Here is a 17,514-nt window from a genome sequence, read left to right on the forward strand (position 1 = left end):
AAACAGAGGGACACCCCAGAGTCATGCAAGATTTGCCGCTGGGACACAAAAGTTTGAATTCCTTCTCCTCCTCTCAGGGCTCAGCTTACAATTCATTTTTTGTAACTGAAACCACATCAGACAACTTCCATTGGATCAGGTCACACCATGGTATCTGCTGTCACGGGTCAGATATGTCCTAGCTTTGTTCTCCTTCCCCATTTTGTCTTAGTCACTAGTGATAAGCCACTGTTGGAAAGCAGACAGTGGGCTATGTGAAATTTAGCCACCCTGGTTAGACCAGAGGACTACACTGAAGTTCCCTTTCCTAAGCTTTTGCATGCGCTGCTGTCCGTGCATCTCAGTGGCATACAGCTGGACTGAACACGTTTGAAGTTTGCTTGACACTTTGCCAGTGGCTCTCAGCTCCTCCCCTTTGGTGCTTAGTGGGTTAGCGAAGAGAGAGCTAACAAGCTAATGCCTCATTTGACCACATCTTTTGGTTGCATACCATGGTTTCGGTACAGCCGATGACCTCAAAGGAGTAGTCCACACCTTGGCCGGTCATTTCGATCAACACTTCATGAACAGGCTTCTTGAAATCTTTAGGGTTGACACAGTCGGTGGCTCCCAGCTCCTTGGCCTTGGCAAACTTGTCGCTATTGATATCAACGGCAATGATGCGGGAAGCTCCAGCTGCTTTGCAGCCCATGACAACAGAGAGGCCAACTCCCCCCAGGCCAAAGATGGCGCAGGTGGAGCCTGGTTCCACCTATAATAACCATATAAACGTGGCATACTGTTACAGGTTAGGTAAAGTACAATGCATTTTCTTATTATCAACACGTTTTCACTGCAGCCATTTCTTGTAACTTAGAGATTACCTGCTGGAAAAGAACTTGCACGTGCACACCTACTAGTGAAGTAGCCAGCTATACTGTTACAATCCTACGTGTGACTAAGATAAATTGTCCCAAAAATACATTTCTGAGACCAGGTTTTCATTACACATCTCAGCTTCAGGTTTAGAGACCCATTTTTGATGCTTTATATTCTAGTGGTGTTAAGATCTGTAGCGTCACTCCCCTGGAGACAGTGCCAGCTCTAAAAGTCACATTCATATATCGCTACAAATTACGAGCGTTGCATATATAGGCTTCCACATATTCCTAGACTTAAGTTACAGTAAACAAATCAGCTCTGTTGTAACATTTTTCTAGGGGTGATAAAGCTATGAGAGAAATCTTAATAAGTGGTAATAAGTATTTTTCCTGGATTTTGAATTGAAGACTTCTGAGTACCTTAGAGATGGAGAAACTGAAGTAGGCGAAGAACTAGTATCTTCTTTCCACCCTGAACTCAACAGAGTCCATACCTCCTGGCTGCCATGCTGATGACCCGCTCACAGGCCACATAATCCTGAACAGGCGCCATGAGATACCAGAAACACCCACCAGGATCCTTACCTTGGCAGTCTGCACAGCAGCCCCATAACCAGTTGAAAATCCACAGCCAATTAGACAAACTTTTTCCAGAGGAGCAGCAGAATCGATTTTGGCTACAGCCGATTCATGCACTACTGTGTATTCAGTGAAGGTACTGGTACCGATAAAATGGTGAATTGCTTTTCCTTTACAGGTGAATCTAGTGGTGCCATCAGGCATTAATCCAACACCTGAACCAATGCTGTTTGAAAGATGACCAGAAATAATGGCAAGTGAAATCTGTTGAATGGGATCAGTTTTGTATAAATAAAAACCAAATAAGGTAACTCAGGAAAACTCACTCATTTTTACTGCACAGATTACCCTTGGTGTTGAGGCAACTGTTGCACTCCCCACACTGTGGAGCAAAGAGTGGAATAACCTTGTCTCCTAGAAATAAAACAGTAATGACAGAGGATTAAAAAAGGCAAACAAGAAGCATGCAGGTAAAAACACAAAGCAAGTGTATTTAACCCCTAAGCAAATGTACACTAGGAGCGCAGTGCTGGTTTTATTTCCTTCTGCTGCCCTTGGAAGAGAAAACATCTCTCTCTCTTATAAAGGACACCATTAGGGCAAAGTTATGACAACGAATTTCAATATGCAGAATTCCTGGTGTCTTTCATAGAACTGAGTCTGAGCTCTGCCATAAAACCATGTTAGCTACTGACATTCCTGAAGTACTTGTTCAGCAGTTTATTGCATCTTCTGCTTGAAGTGAAAATAGCAATTCATAGGTAAAGAAACATAAAAATTGACATCCACTAGGACAGCAGATTGGAGTGCCAAGATAACAGGCCTGTAAACTGTGCACACAAAGAATGCGAAATTAAGCATTAATTTGCCAGGCCTCGAGTCTCTTTATTATTTGCAGTCCTGTTACTGTCCCATTGGAGTAAAGGTCAGTAAAATATTTGTCAGAGAAGCAGTGACACTCACAAGCTAAGACAACATCTCCAATTCTCTAGCACAGCTATGTGATTAACAGAGTAGCACATAACCTCCCAGTGCAATTTTTTTACTGCTACGCATTTTCCACAGCAACAATGTATGGTAAATCCCTAATAATCTCTAAATAGGTATTCCCTCATACCTATCAGTTTGTGATTTGGCAGTTCTAAGATGTGGCTAATCCTTGAGATGTTGAAAGTCAAGTGAAAGTCAAGGGAAATCTTTGATTTCCACTAAAAAATGGAAAATGCCTGCAGAACATGAAATGCCCCCACTACCCTAACCCTCAGTTAACTTAGAACTGTGACATGGGCTTAGTAATTGTTCTGCTAAAGAAACTTTGCACGTCTCGGAGCCTTTTTTAGAATGTGAAGGTGTAAATTAGGCAACATCTGAGAAACGTGATTTTGTGCGTGTTCAGGCCTGCTGTTTCAGCTCACCTGGAAACAGATGGCAGCTAGAATTAGACAACAGAGTGATTTATGAATGCAGATGTCAGAGAAAAAGCAGTTAGAGCAATCACGGAAATTTGCAATACACGTATTTGTTTGGAGTTAAAGCAGAAATCTCTAATAAAACTTTTTCTTATCATACATACCAGCCTGCTTTGGACAGACTTCATACTTGTTGCCAGTATGAACAAAGACACTATAAGTACGGAGATGTTAAAAGTGAACTACTTAGGTATTGTAACAAACTGCCTGCATAAAAATTGGGCATTTCTATGCAGATTTTGTTCACTGCATATTTTGTTTTAATACTTTAGCCCTTGCTGGAATTTATTTGGTCTGGTAAAAATGTATGGAAATCCCATCTCGTTTTGCAGCCGTTGGAAGAAAATCAGCGTCTTTCACTAACTTCTCTATCTACCCACTGTGGTTCAAAGAGCGTAGTGAGAGGAGCAGCTGGTCCGGGTAAGTGTCCTCAGAGCGATCCAGCCCTCAGTGAGCAGTGCTGACTCACCTGCACTGGTGCTGCACACAAGCAAAGCCTGCAGCTGGGTGAGCACCCCAGTCATGCCCTGATGCTTTCAAAGTGAAATAATTGATCACACAGAACTAAGTTCTGGCCTACTGAAGTCAATGGGTTATTTAGCTGTTAGGAGAACTAAAAGAAGGTGCTTTGACATGTTGTCTAGTGCTTTGCTTTTCCTTATTCTTGGGAGAGATCGGCTGTGTAAACTGTGTTTAAAGAACCTGCAGCTAATACCTGACTTCCTATGAACAACAGCAAAGAATCTGTGTTCTTAAGTCCATGACAGGAAAAGCGCTATGTAGGTGGAAAGCAAGCTGCAGATGTTTTTGCCAAAATCAAAAGAAATTGAATAGAAAATCTGAAAATAAATCAAGATTGGGAACACAGAAAGATGTAAATAGCATGTAGTGTCCTTTAAGGTATGCTTGCAAAAACTCAAAAGCTGGAACATTTTCCTCTGCAATATAAGGACTCACGCATGTAATCATCTTTGACTTAAACAGGAGTCTGGAAACTCATCACAGGGTTTGTGTTCAGTGCTGTTTCATACCTGGTTTGATTGAAGTTACTCCCTGCCCAACACTCTCCACAATACCAGCTGCTTCATGCCCAAGGATGATTGGAAAAGGCATAACCAGTCCACCAGTTATCACATGGTCATCAGAGCGACAGATCCCTGTGGCCACGATCTGATTTGGGGGAAAGATAAGAATATTTCAGCATTTAACTATGTCACATCATATGTGGACATGAAATGATATCATATATTTGGAGAAGTCACTTGCTTCCCTCCAAAATCACATATGCACACAATAAATCTACGGGTCAAACACTTTTGGTTGTGCAATTCATGATTTTAATGGTTTGTATTAGTCTTTAATCTACAAAGCAAGGCTCCTTTATGAATGCTTGCTATGCACTACTGAGGTCTGTAGGAAATCTCATTGATTATCTGGCAGAACCAATGTTCTAGCAATACAATTATATATGAAGAATAGAATAAAATAAATTATTCCTAATATTTATATATAAAGTAGAAGACATTGTAAAATATTACAAAATTATGTAAATATAAATTATCACACATTATTTATAAACATAGAAATAAGATATATATTTTATATTCCTTATATTTAGATTATATTGCAATATATTATACAATAGATAGGTTATATAAATATGTATTATAGAATGATATAAAGTTATATATAATTACATGATAATTATTATATATTATTTATATATTTAAAATATATGCATATGTTATATATACAAAAAATTAGGCTACACACAGTATTTTATATCACATTTTGCCTTTTCTTGCAGGTAGCACCTGCAGTATTTCTTCTGAAACATTCAGGTATGTCTTTACACCTTCTGACAAATGGGGTTGTCAATCCCATGAGAGGGTTCTCCTCACTTGTGTAACACTTGAAACTGCTCTAAAATGAAAACAGCTGCTGAAATCCGCTGAGAAAGTTCTTGAAATGTAACAGATACTCAATACACAGTTAAAAAAGGAAGCTCCCAGCCCTACTGATCTATTTCCTAGCACAGATTCAAACAAAGTAAAAGAGAATTTCTTGCTCCATGCTATAGGAGATTCAGATTTTTGGCTTTTACTGTAATTTTTTCAGCCTGTTAGAAACACAGTTGTCTAGTAAATTAAAAAGCCAACCCTGAAAAACTTTAAAAAAATTTTTTAAAGAACCTCATGATCAAATTTAGGACTTGAAGCAGATTCCATAGGAGCTCACTGAATAGTAGCTACTCACCTAGTGAATGTTTTCCGACTGGATCCTAAAAATCTATAGAAATAATTCTCATAAATAGTAAGATAGAATGCAAGTCACAATAGTTGTTTTAAAATTTATTTTTAGTACCTTTATGCGAACTTCATGTGCTTTTGGTGGGGCAACTTCTACTTCCTCAATAGAAAATGGTTTATTGGCTTCCCACATTACTGCTGCTTTGCACTTAATAACCTGCAAACAGAGCAAAGAAAAAGGGAATGGCACTTGCTTTTGCAAGTCACCACACAGACAGATTCTTACATTTCTGCATGTGAAACTCCTGCTCATATTTGGTGGGAGAGAGGGAAAACTACAGGAAAAAAAACCCCAAACCCAAGCTGCAACAAAAAAGCCAATACCAAAGCACAGTGTAAGCCCGTTTTTTTCCCCCATCAAGATCATATCTGACTTTGTGTATATTTCTGTCATATGAAGTTTTCAGCAAGATGTATAAAAGTCTCCTAGAATAACTGGATACCTTATCCATCCTCATTGCTCCTTCTCTGTTTCTAACTTCCTTGGAGGATTATTTTTGCCATGTTGGATTACTGATGTACATTTGTCTCTTCTTGGAGATGCCACACTAAATGATTCCATGTATCAGGTTGTGATAAAGTCTGTATTGCCTAGAACTGCCTGTGTCAAGAACTGACAAAATTGCTAAAAATGGAATTCAGAGCTTAATACAGGCTTATAAACATTTTATTAGAGCCCATGTTCAGCCATGAGGTGATGGCTGAGAGGACACCTATTTAAAATGACGTAGCACTGTGCAGAGGTAATCCTGAAGAAGCAATAGTCCCTTTAGTGCAAGATGATCTGTGCTAAGGTACCTTGCTTCTCAAAAGGGATATTTAACTCAGGTGGGGTTATTCCCAATACCCAAGACAGCTTTTTTTGTCTGTTTAGCTAAAGTTTGTCTGTTAGCTCCACAGGCTTTGTCCAGCTGCTGACGGGTCTCTGGACTCCCCTGATCATCTGCCACTGACAGAAAAATGCACTCAGAAGAGAAAGGAGCGTTGTCCACTCCTCATCCCAGGCTCTCAGACAGAAGGTAGCACCAGTTTCCACCCTGTAAGCTCAGTCCTAGTGTATTCAAAGGTAGTGGGGCCTCTCTGCCCCCGTATTCATTCCTGTTCTTCCTTGGTGGTCTCTGCCTACCCCAGAGCTTTAAACAACTCCAGGTCCTGCAATATGATTTTGCATGTCACCCTTATGGGTGACACTCTATTAAGTAAGTCCTCAGTCACTCTATTAAGTCCTACTGACTACAAGCATTCAGGTGGCATTAAGAGGGAAATTGAGGCCAATCAAGTCTACGATGCAAGAAGTTTAGCACATGTATAAGTAGCCTGCATGACTGGGACCCTGGGACCAGGACAACTTAACACCAGTGTGCTGCAAAGCTCTCAGGGGAAAAAAAATAAAGCAACTTTTTAGTATCAAAGCTTTTGAAGTAGAAGTAGAAATAACGTCTTAATTATCAACAAATTGTCAACTTGTAACAAAGAAAATAATTACTAGGAGACACTAAACATATGAAATTAAATAGCGCACTTTCAGCAGCCAGACCCAAAGTGGGAATGAGCACAACACTTTGAAAGACAGACTCAAGAGATATTTGCACTAAATTTAATGTTCTATGTGTCAAATGCAAGTGTGATTGATTAGTAAAAAATTCACAAGTGAGGCCAAAGATCACATTTTAAAGGGCTACATTTTCTTAGAAACTTACTTTAAAAAAAGGGCTTATCTATTTATACTGTATCCCACATAGCACAATAATGATTTCACAGCTTGCATGTGCAAAGCACACCTAGTGTTTATAAGAACAAAGGTAGCCAAGAACTGTGGACTGCTGAGAACAAATAAATCTCTCCTACAATTAGACACTGGTTAACTATGTATTGTTCTGATGGTTGAGTCCCTGGGAACTTTCACCGACTGTAACAGGATCCCACAGATGCACCAACAGCACATTATCTAAGGCAAACACTAGCTGGAGTCATAGGGTTTTTTTCTGCTCATGTGTTCTACCAGCCTTACAAGTTACTGCAGCAGAGGGAGGGTAGGTGTAGAAACACACCCTTTTACAGAGCATAAGGATTATGCTGCTTGGTCATGTAAACCACAAAGTCACATGTTACTCCAAGATAAATACAGTGAAAAGAAGGCAGTTTAGTTACATCACAACACTTCATTTACTATGCTCAGTCCAAGGTTGAGGACTGAACTCGGTGAATTTACCTACAAGTGAACTACAATTAATTTTGCACTTGCGGTATCTCAGAGTTAAAGAAAGCTTTTTTTTTTTTTCCCTCTTGTTTTGTTTGGTTTTAGAATAGTGAAGACAGCCAGCAGTAACAGCAAACAATCCTGGTACTTTCTTAAGGCACAGTCTAGCAAGGTGCATACCTTCAGTCAGTTTCCATTTCTGGGTTTCTGTCTATCGACCTCTCTTGCATGTCTCTGGGTGTATGTTAGCATCATTCAGGTAGTGCAAGAAGCAACATATACTGTCTGTCTTCAGCAGTGGTATTAACTTACATCTCTCTTGTCACTTACTTTCTAGCAAAGATGTAAATACTCATTTCAGTCCCAGCTCAGTACTGCATTCCATGTGATACTTACTTTTGGTCTTCATTAACTTAAGCTCCAGCCTTGTTATACGCATACTCGAATTTAATGACTGTCCTAACATCAGCACAATTACACCCTGAAATTTAACATAATATCAACTATGTCTTTTTTTTAGGAAAAAAACCTGATATGAATTATAAAGAAGCCAAAAATAGTATAAACCACTGTGGGATCTCAGAATGGAAACCCATAGAGCTGCTAAATACATTGATCTGAACACTTACCACATTGTATTATATTTTAAACTGTCCAATCAGAGATTAAAAATAGTTTGCAAACCCTGGGGGGAGGTTATTCTTATTCTGGTGCTGTAACCTTATATTGCCTTCATGTTAAAAAAAAAAAAAAATTATTGCCCTGAAGAGCATAACAACCATTTCCTAGCAGAGTACAGTGGCTTTCAAGTAAAGGCAGCTCTCCTGTACCAGCTTCCTCCCAAACTCTCACCTGTGCTATACCACCAGGACTTACGGCATCCCTGCAAAGAAACTGCATTTAAAAATGCATTACTCAGCTGCAGCAAATAAACTTTTCTAATATAAACTTTTGCTTACTTTGCCTGCCGTACTCATGTTGACTGGTGTGTCTCTTTCGAATCTTGCCACCACTGATTTCTTGGGCCAAGAATTCAGTCAGCTGCAAAGCAGTCAGGCTGCTGATACCACAAGTCCTGTCCAACACACTGGAAACCAGTCTTGTAAAGTGCTCCTGCAAGTGCACTGCTTTGACCTTTTAGCTGAGCCTCCCAGCTCAGAGTCCCACCCCTTAATCAGCCAAAGCACTAGAACGAAAATAAACCACCCACCTGCTGAAACATCACTCTTTACTGTGCTTCTGTCTTCCCAATTCCTTTGTCATGGCCTTCCCCACCCTTTTCACATCCCACCTATGGTTGCCCTCAATATCACGGGAAGAAAGCAAAAGCCCTGGCTGGAAGCTGTCCCCTCTTTCCCGCTGCCTGGAGGTTGCCCTCCAAACCCACTGCTCTCAGTGGCACTTTAGGTGCAAAGAGAAAAGGGGAGAGTGGCTCTTGAATTTACAGCAGCAGGGACATACTGAGAACACGAAGGCTTTGCTAAATTACTTCAGTGCTACTCTAAGAGCCCAGCTGATACATTAAAACATGCTATCGTGCAAGCTGCTTAAGAAACATACACTGTCTGGCTGCGGCTGTACCTGCTGCTGATTCCTTAGATTTACAGTCTGGCTACTCATTAATCTGTTGGAACGGCTGTCAGTGAACAGTGACCGAGGACAACAGGCCAATTGTGCTGATGGGAAAGCAAAAATCATTAAGTCAGCAAGAAGTGCTGCAAGAGGATGCGTGTTTCTTACCACATGCAACACCCAGCTCGATTTGCAAGTGATTGCCTGACCTGTTGGTTCCATCGATACCCGCAAGCGCAGGCGCCATCACTGCTCATGCACCCACACACTCTCCCTCTCTCAGCACAATGTCCTGGTGCAAGGGATTGGGTGGAGCTCAGCACTGCATGCCTTTACTGTGGATTTCAAGCCTCATCGATTTTCGAATTATGCCCAGCATGCTGAAATCAAGATTTTTCCTTCAGAAACAAGCAAAGAAAGAGATAAAATACTGCATATAACCTGACTAGTAATTACTAAGTACGGCACTCTCTCAGGTTTACCTGTATGACTGTAATTAATTTAAGAAGTGGTACAGGAAGAGGAAGCAGGGAGAAATGCAGTTGATATACGTAACCCTAGGCAGGTACTTCAGGGACAGGGTGGCATTCTAGTGGCCTCAGAGACACAACTCCAGCCTGCCAGGGACGTGAGCTGTGTTTGGCCAGGGCTGGAAGAATAGAGGTCAAGAGCCCCTGCTAAACAATTTCAAGGACCCGCAGAGCAAAAAGGAGAGTCTGGCCTGAGGCTTCCTATGGAAAAAGGCTAACAGAGTCTACAGATGGTGACCTGTCTCCCATCTGTGGAATGGCACACCTCAGGGTATTCATCCATACAGTTTGCTCTGCTCCTTTTTGAAAATAAGCTCCTCTCCTCATCCCCCCAAGACTTTTCATAGAATCATAGAATCATTTAGGTTGGAAAAGACCTTTAAGATCATCCAGTGCAACCGTTAACCTAGCACTGCCAAGTCCACCACTAAACCATGTCCCTAAGCACCACATCTACACGTCTTTTAAATACCTCCAGGGATGGTGACTCAACCGCCTCCCTGGACAGCTGGTTCCAATGCTTGACAATCCTTTCGGTCAAGAAATTTTTCCTAATATCCAATCTAAACCTCCACTAGCGCAACTTGAGGCCATTTCCTCTCATCCTATCGCTTGTTACTTGGGAGAAGAGACTGACACCCACCTCACTACAACCTCCTTTCAGGTAGTTGTAGAGGGTGATAAGGTCTCCCCTCAGCCTCCTTTTCTCCAGGCTAAACAACCACCATTCCCTCAGCCACTTCTCATAAGACTTGTGCTCCAGGCCCTTCACCAGCTTCGTTGCTCTTCTTTGGACACGCTCCAGCACCTCAATGTCTTTCCTGTAGTGAGGGGCCCAAAACTGAACACAGTACTCGAGGTGCGGCCTCACCAGTGCCAAGTACAGTGGACAATCACTTCCCTGCTCCTGCTGGCCACACTATTTCTGATACAAGTCAGGATGCCGTTTGGCCTTCTTGGCCACCTGGGCACACTGCTGGCTTATATTTAGCCGGCTGTCAACCAACACCCCCAGGTCCTTTTCCACCAGGTTGCCTTCTTCCCCAAGCCTGTAGCACTGCAGGGGGTTGTTGTGATCGAAGTGCAGGACCCGGCACTTGGCCTTGTTGAACCTCATACAATTGGCCTCAGCCCATGGATCCAGCCTGTCCAGATCTCTCTGTAGAACCTTCCTACCCTCAAGCAGATCAACCCTCCCACCCAACTTGGTGTCATCTGTAAACTTACTGAGGGTGCAGTACTCGATCCCCTCATCCAGGTCACTGATAAAGAGATTAAACAGAACTGGCCCCAATACTGAGCCCTGGGGAATACCACTTGTGACTGGCCGCCAACTGGATTTAACTCCATTCACCACAACTATTTGGGCCTGACCATCCAGCCAGTTTTTCACCCAGCAAAGGGTATGCCCATCCAAGCCATGAGCAGCCAGTTTCTCCAGGAGAATGCTGTGGGAAAAGGTGTCAAAGGCTTTGCTAAAGTCCAGGTAGACAATATCCACAGCCTCTCCCTCATCCACTAAACCTTGTCATAGAAGGAGATCAGGTTAGTCAAGCAGGACCTGCCTTTCATAAACCCATGCTGATTATGCCTGATCACCTGGTTGTCCTGTATGTGCCATGTGATGGCACTCAAGATGATCTGCTCCATAACCTTCCCCGGCACCATGGTCAGAATGACAGGCCTGTAGTTCCCCAGATCCTCCTTCTGGCCCTTCTTGTAGATGGGCATCATGTTTGCTAACTTCCAGTCAACTAGGACCTCCCCAGTTAGCCAGGATTGCTGTTAAATGATGGAAAGTGGCTTGGTGAGCACCTCTGCCAGCTCCCTCGGTACCCTTGGGTGGATCCCATCCAGCCCCATAGACTTGAGTGTGTCTGTGTGGTGTAGCAGGTCACTAACCATTTCCCCTGGGATTATGGGGGCTTCATTTTGCTCCCTGACTCTGTCTTCCAGCTCAGGGGGCTGGGTACCCCAAAACCATGGTTTTACTATTAAAGACTGAGGCAAAGGTGGCATTAGGTATCTCATCCTTTCCTGCATCCTCTGTCACTATGTTTTCCCCCATATCCAATAAAGGATGGAGATTCTCCTTAGCCCTCCTTCTGTTGCTAACGTATTTATAGAAACATTTTTTATTGTCTTTTAAGGCAGTAGTCAGATTAAGTTCTAGTTGGGCTTTGGCCCTTCTAATTTTCTCCCTGCTTAACCTCATGAAATCCTTGTAGTCCTCCTGAGTTACCTGCCCCTTCTTCCAAAGGTCAGAAACTCTCTTTTTTTTCCTGAGTTCCAGCCAAAGCTCTCTGTTCAGCCAGGCTGGCCTTCTACCCTACCACCTCATCTTTCGGCACATGGGGATGGCCTGCTCCTGCGCCTTTCAGATTTCCTTCCTGAAAAATGTCTAGCCTTCCTGGACTCCTTTGCCCTTCAGGACTGCCTCCCAAGGGACTCAGGCAACCTAAACAGGCCAAAGTCTGCCCTCTGCAAGTCCAAGGTAGGAGTTTCTGCTGACCTCCCTCCTTACTTCGCTGACAATCAAAAACTATCGTTTTGTGATCACTATGCTCAAGACAACCTCCAACCATCATACCACCCAGTGTTAATACAGTGTAATAAAATGTTTTTGCTTTATACAGCAGTGGTCATAATTAATGTCTCATGCTGCTTCTTGAGAGTACAAAGCTACAGATACCACAGAAATTTCACCTGCTAAGGTCATCTCAAAGTTCATAAACTAATTTCATAAATGTATTGATTTATGATAATGCTGCAGATAAGCTATGACTGCTTGCAGTATAGCAGATACTACATGTTGTGCTTGCAAATCTTCCAAACTGTGTAGTCTTTGTGGCACAGCTAAGGTAGAGGAACCTCACATGAGCCCTGTGTTGGCCAAGCTTACACATGGACACTATGACTCCAGCTGCGTGGATTTTATCTAGATGGAAGTAACAAATGATTTCTCCTGCGTACTGCTTAGGGTAGTGAGGTGACAAAATATATTGTTTGGTTACAGAAAATTGGCCAGTTTATCTTGTATTCCCCCTCAAGAAGTTGCTTAAACATGGACTTGCTACCACCTTGCCCTGAGCCCCTTTTCCCACTAGCCAGCCAGCAGAGACCTCACACTGCATCCCTGTCTCATCAGTTGGGAAAGACCACACATACGGATGGCCAACCCCACAAAGCAAAAAAGACTCATTCCTCTCCCAGCTAGAGGAAAATCTGCTCCCCGGCTCCCTGCACACCCCATATACCCATACATCTCTGACCTGAGAGTGGAGTAACAGCTCAAGATCTCAGAGCAGAAGGCTGGGCACCTCTGGGAAAGTGTAGGCAATACCACTATCACAGAGGATGGTTTGTCAGGTCAAGTTGAAAATTTGTGAGGTGTGGTGCAATTAAAAGGTTGGTAGTATAACACAAAATGTCAACACAAAAATAATGTATATAAACCCCCCCTCTAAATTCTCCCAGTAAGGCCTTCAAGGTCATTCTGTGTACTCTGCGTTGAAATACATCCAAAACAACATTACTTACCTTCCTGTAATGTGCTGACAGTTCTACAAAGCCTCAGGAGGTAAGACCTAGTGACTTGCCCTTCCTAGAAAACCTTGGACCAGAATGAAGTATTTCTAGTCCACTCTATTCCTTGACAGTTATCTTTCTCTTTTACCCCCTTATTCTAAAGTTCCCATCCCTTTTCCTTATCGGTCTCTTCTCTGATCCCTTTATGTTTCCTTTCCCCTCAAAACTCTCCTCATCTCTTTAGCTATATGCACATCAAGTCCATGAAATTTTTTTTTCAGGGAATGGAGCTGAGGCCATCTGGAAACCACCTCCTTTAGCCAGAGTGGGTACCTCCAACGGGGAACACTGGGCAGTGGATCCTGTCTGCAGCCCATGCAGGGGTAGGTGGCATGGTCTTTAGGACGAAGGTGGCAAGAAAAAGGACTGCACATGCTGCCAATGAAACACGAGCCGACTTGCATAACTATGTTGCAGAAGCTGCTTTATTTGAATTGCTCTGCCAGATTGCTCAAGATGCCGAGCGTGGGGCCCAGGCTTAAGGTGTACAGCGGCCCTCGCACACAGGGGAACTACAGTGCCGCCCTTTTAGGACTTGCTCACACAGGCCCTCAGGCTCAAGGCTTTGCTCTGATACTTGCCAGAAAATACTTAACTGATCCCTAGAAGCCATCCTCCCCCCTTTTAGGGCAGTTCACTATGAAGAGAATTTTTTCTCTATGCTTATTTATGTATTGTATTCCTTTTTACGCAATTAAAATATGATACATAATTCCTTTATTGGTTTTTTATCTCACTTTGCCCAACTGAATATGTGGCACTAATGTCTTCTCTCCAGTGATTTATTAACCTCAGCAGCTCCCAGTGAAATGTAGCGACAGAGGCAGAAGAGAAAGAACACGCTGGAGCTGTTAATGGCTGGTGAGCTTGCACACAGAAGTTAGGAGCAGCAAACAAAGGCCCGTTCATGCAACTCCAGGTCATCTTCACTTGGGGACTGTAACTCAGGCAAAGGACATGAAACATTGATCACGCTCAGCAGACTGTAGCCATAGCTACAGTTTCTGACTACAGGCGCTTGTAGTGGAAGGTGGTTCTTCTTTACTTCACAGGCAGTACAGCCTGCTTCCCACTCCTCCCTCCTACCAGAGCTGAGCAGCCTTGCATCGCTTGCTTTCCTGAATCAATGCAGGAACTTGACTCCAGGTAAAAAGAGAGCTAGCGGTTTCTGAAACAGCCTTTTTTTAACATAAACATAATTAGTTCTTCCACACTGAACCTAACCCAATTTAACAGGAGAATATTATAATCACAGCTCAAGTGACCTAACTCTTTACAGAAAAAAAGCTTTTAAGGGCAGTTATGCATCACAGTTTTAGCAGCAACAATACATTCTGCCCTACAAATAATAAAATGCATATTAACTTTAGCTAATATTTAAGCATTTTTAAAAATTGGTTTCTTTTTCCTGCATCTACACTGTTAATATTTATTTTTAAGCTTACCAATGTACATGTATGTTTTGTTTTAGACAGTGATTTAGCTGTTAAAAGATAAACAAGCAAATATAGTTTTAGCCTTCTGGAGGGTCTTTAAGTTGAAAATTCAGCATTTCTTCCTACTGTGTGATAGCAATTTCCAAGTTACTCCTTTACAAGTCACTTCTTACTCTTCAGAACTTGATAACCACAAAAGATTCAGCTCTGGGCTCCACAGATTAGTGGTAGATGATAGAAAAAAACTGCAATATTTCTGAAGTCCCACTATACACAGTACTGTGACTGCTCAGCCCCTTTGTATTTTTCCACCTGCACATTTAAGGATGTTGTGCTGGTTTTGGCTGGGATAGAGTTAATGTTCTTCATAGTAGCTAGTATGGGGCTATGCTTTGGATTTGTGCTGGAAACAGTGTTGATAACACAGGGATGTTTTTGTTACTGCTGAGCAAGGCTTACACAGAGCCAAGGCCTTTTCTGCCTCTCACCCCACCCCACCAGGGAGGAGGCTGGGGGGGCACAAGAAGTTGGGAGGGGACACAGCTGGGACCCACCTGACCCCAACTGACCACAGGGATATCCCAGACCATATGACATTGTGCTCAGCATATAAAGCTGGGGGAAGAAGAAGGAAGGGGGAGGATGTTCAGAGTGATGGCGTTTGTCTTCCCAAGTAACCGTTCCGCGTGATGGAACCCTGCTTTCCTGGACATGGCTGAACACCTGCCTGCCCATGGGAAGTGGTGAATGAATTTCTTGTTTTGCTTTGCTTGCGTGCTTGGCTTTTGCTTTACTTATTAATCTGTCTTTATCTCAACCCATGAGTTTCCTCACTTCTACTCTTCTAATTTTCTCACCCATCCCACTGGGGAGGGGGGGAGTGAGCGAGTGGCTGTGTGGGGCTTAGCTGCTGGCTGGGGTTAAACCACGACAGATGTCCAAAGGATCAGGGACATGAAACGCTGCAGGTGCTCATTAGTATGAAGTGCAGAGATAAAATGGAGCAGCAGGTAAGATCCAGAGCTAGCATGCAGGGCAGGTCACATGAAACCTGTTCAAACAGCTTAGGCACCATATCTGAAGGTTATACAAACGTGCATGACAGGGCAATGGAGCTGCATTAAGCAAGCACGGGATGATGACATCCAGTTTTGTGAGGAGGTAAACAAAGACTTGCAGAAATAAACACCAATACATTCCCAGAACACCCAGAAAATAAGTAAATTCCTCAGGGGACGATGCCTCATGTAGGGTTCGGCGTTCGGAAGATCTCGCGATGTCACGGAAAGTTAGAGGGTTAGTCACAGCCTTGTGATGTACCTGTAATCCTGCCTCCCCTTGATAGTATAAAAGGAATTAACTGCGCAATAAAAGGCAGAAGTTGGCGCTCACACTGTGTGTGTTATCTGTCTCTTTCCCTGGTCCGGGCCGACCAGTGATCTAAGCGTGGCACCTTGATATGTAGCGAACACTACAGCCTCATTCATTTTAGTAAGCTCAAGAACAAAAGACAAAGGTGGAAGCTGCTGCAAATTAGCTAGACACCAGTTATGAAAGTTTATGGGTTTAGAGCAAGTATTAAAAAAATCTGAAGAGGAAAATAATATCTAAGGAGAGTACTGAATCAAGTATGAACACCCCCTTTTTAAATAATGCCTTTTATCTTCCTTTTAGGTCTCTGAAAAATCACAGCCAAGTGAAAAACGAGAATAACAAAGCACATCTTGCACTACTTGAAGTAAAAAAGGAACAAAAGGGAATGAGTATGAATCAACGGTTTTATTATATACTGGCTTTAGGAGTGTCAGTAGCAGACGCTGTTGTTCCAGCTAACAGAGCTACCTTCTTGGAAGAGAGACAATTAAGCTATACATTTCAAAGATGGGCCAAATTTTAGTCAGCCTTAGATTTGGAAGTCATACTGAAGTTCATCTCTACCTTCCAGAGTAACTTATCACAAGAAGAATGTGTGCTAACTCAAAGCTTATTTTAAAATCCCCCTGCACAGTAAACGGATATTTTCCAATAATATGAACCAACAACCAACAGCAGCACGGTGAACCTATGATCTTCAGTGTGATTACCTAATGAGCTGCATGCTGGATCTATGACATATCCTGAGCAGTAAAAAGTTTTGTTTAAGTCAAAGAAATGCTGGAACTCTTCAAACTTATCTGACCTTATCCTCAAGCTCTAAGGATTTTAGGAATGCCATCTTCAAGATCTATTTTACAAATAGGTAAATGCATTGTTAATTCACACAAGCCACCCAGTGCAGAGGAGAATCTTCCTCTAGAAGTTCTGTGACAGCGCTCGCACTGAGGTACCACCGTAATGATTCAAAACAGACTAACCTCCAAATGTGTTGTTACAGCCATCCACATCACTGCAAAGTGTGCATCAGCAGCGTGACAGTACCCATAAACCAATACATGCTTACATCGTCATCCATCTATTGATTTTCAGCTAACTATGCATTTAAATAGCTGATACCTGATCTTTCTTGAAGCTGCCAACAGGAAGGTTCAGGTTATTAAGCAGTTTCAGGAAAGGGACAGATGTCAGTAGGTAACAATATTTCAAAGGCAAGCCCAACAGTCCTAGGCTGCACTTCAGGCTATTTTCTTTTTGAGTTCCTTGGCTCTGGGGCACAAAGAGTGGGCACAGCCAGTCTCCCAGCTGCAGCTGGCAGTCAAAGTGCCTCAAGACTGCCCTGAGCTGAGGTGCTGATGTGGCTTTTTGGAATAACTGGTCAGTGTGGATCCCCTTGGCCAGCTACAGCCCTGTGCAGCACGCCAGCTTGTACTGCAAAAAACCACCATCAGTGGCCAACTTCTTGACTGAAAGCCCCTAAGATGGGATTATTCAGAGAGGCTCTTTTCCACTCCGATAATTCAGATGCCCTCCTGCAAAGGCTAGAATCAAACACAGTTGCTCCATAAGCAAACATAGGGTCAATGAGCACATATGA

General features: G+C 42.7%; 1 protein-coding gene and 1 long non-coding RNA gene across 53 annotated transcripts in view; one reads left to right on the forward strand and one right to left on the reverse strand.

Moving 5' to 3' along the window:
- LOC142032680 (uncharacterized) overlaps positions 1–14,006 on the forward strand; it is a 45,553-nt gene extending 31,547 nt beyond the window's left edge. Inside the window, exons 5-8 of one of the 3 annotated variants that reach the window (XR_012650948.1) lie at positions 3,241–3,328; positions 4,716–4,749; positions 6,110–6,236; positions 13,329–14,006. This is a non-coding gene — a long non-coding RNA (uncharacterized LOC142032680). Of the gene's footprint in view, positions 1–3,240; positions 3,329–4,715; positions 4,750–6,109; positions 7,897–7,937; positions 8,816–13,328 lie in introns of those variants that run through there. The other 2 variants (XR_012650947.1, XR_012650946.1) reach the window with 2 other exon arrangements.
- LOC142032347 (alcohol dehydrogenase 1-like) overlaps positions 1–17,514 on the reverse strand; it is a 330,614-nt gene that overhangs the window by 3,905 nt on the left and 309,195 nt on the right. For all 50 annotated transcript variants that reach the window (XM_075031193.1, XM_075031006.1, XM_075031212.1 and 47 more), the window contains 5 exons: positions 5,273–5,374; positions 3,940–4,078; positions 1,766–1,853; positions 1,446–1,665; positions 491–751 (listed from right to left, as the gene is read on the reverse strand). In XM_075031193.1, coding sequence (XP_074887294.1) covers positions 491–751; positions 1,446–1,665; positions 1,766–1,853; positions 3,940–4,078; positions 5,273–5,374 — 810 coding nt within the window. The remainder of the gene's footprint in view (positions 1–490; positions 752–1,445; positions 1,666–1,765; positions 1,854–3,939; positions 4,079–5,272; positions 5,375–17,514) is intronic.

This window comes from Buteo buteo, chromosome 1 (genome assembly GCF_964188355.1).
Source record: "Buteo buteo chromosome 1, bButBut1.hap1.1, whole genome shotgun sequence".
Lineage (NCBI taxonomy): Eukaryota > Metazoa > Chordata > Aves > Accipitriformes > Accipitridae > Buteo > Buteo buteo.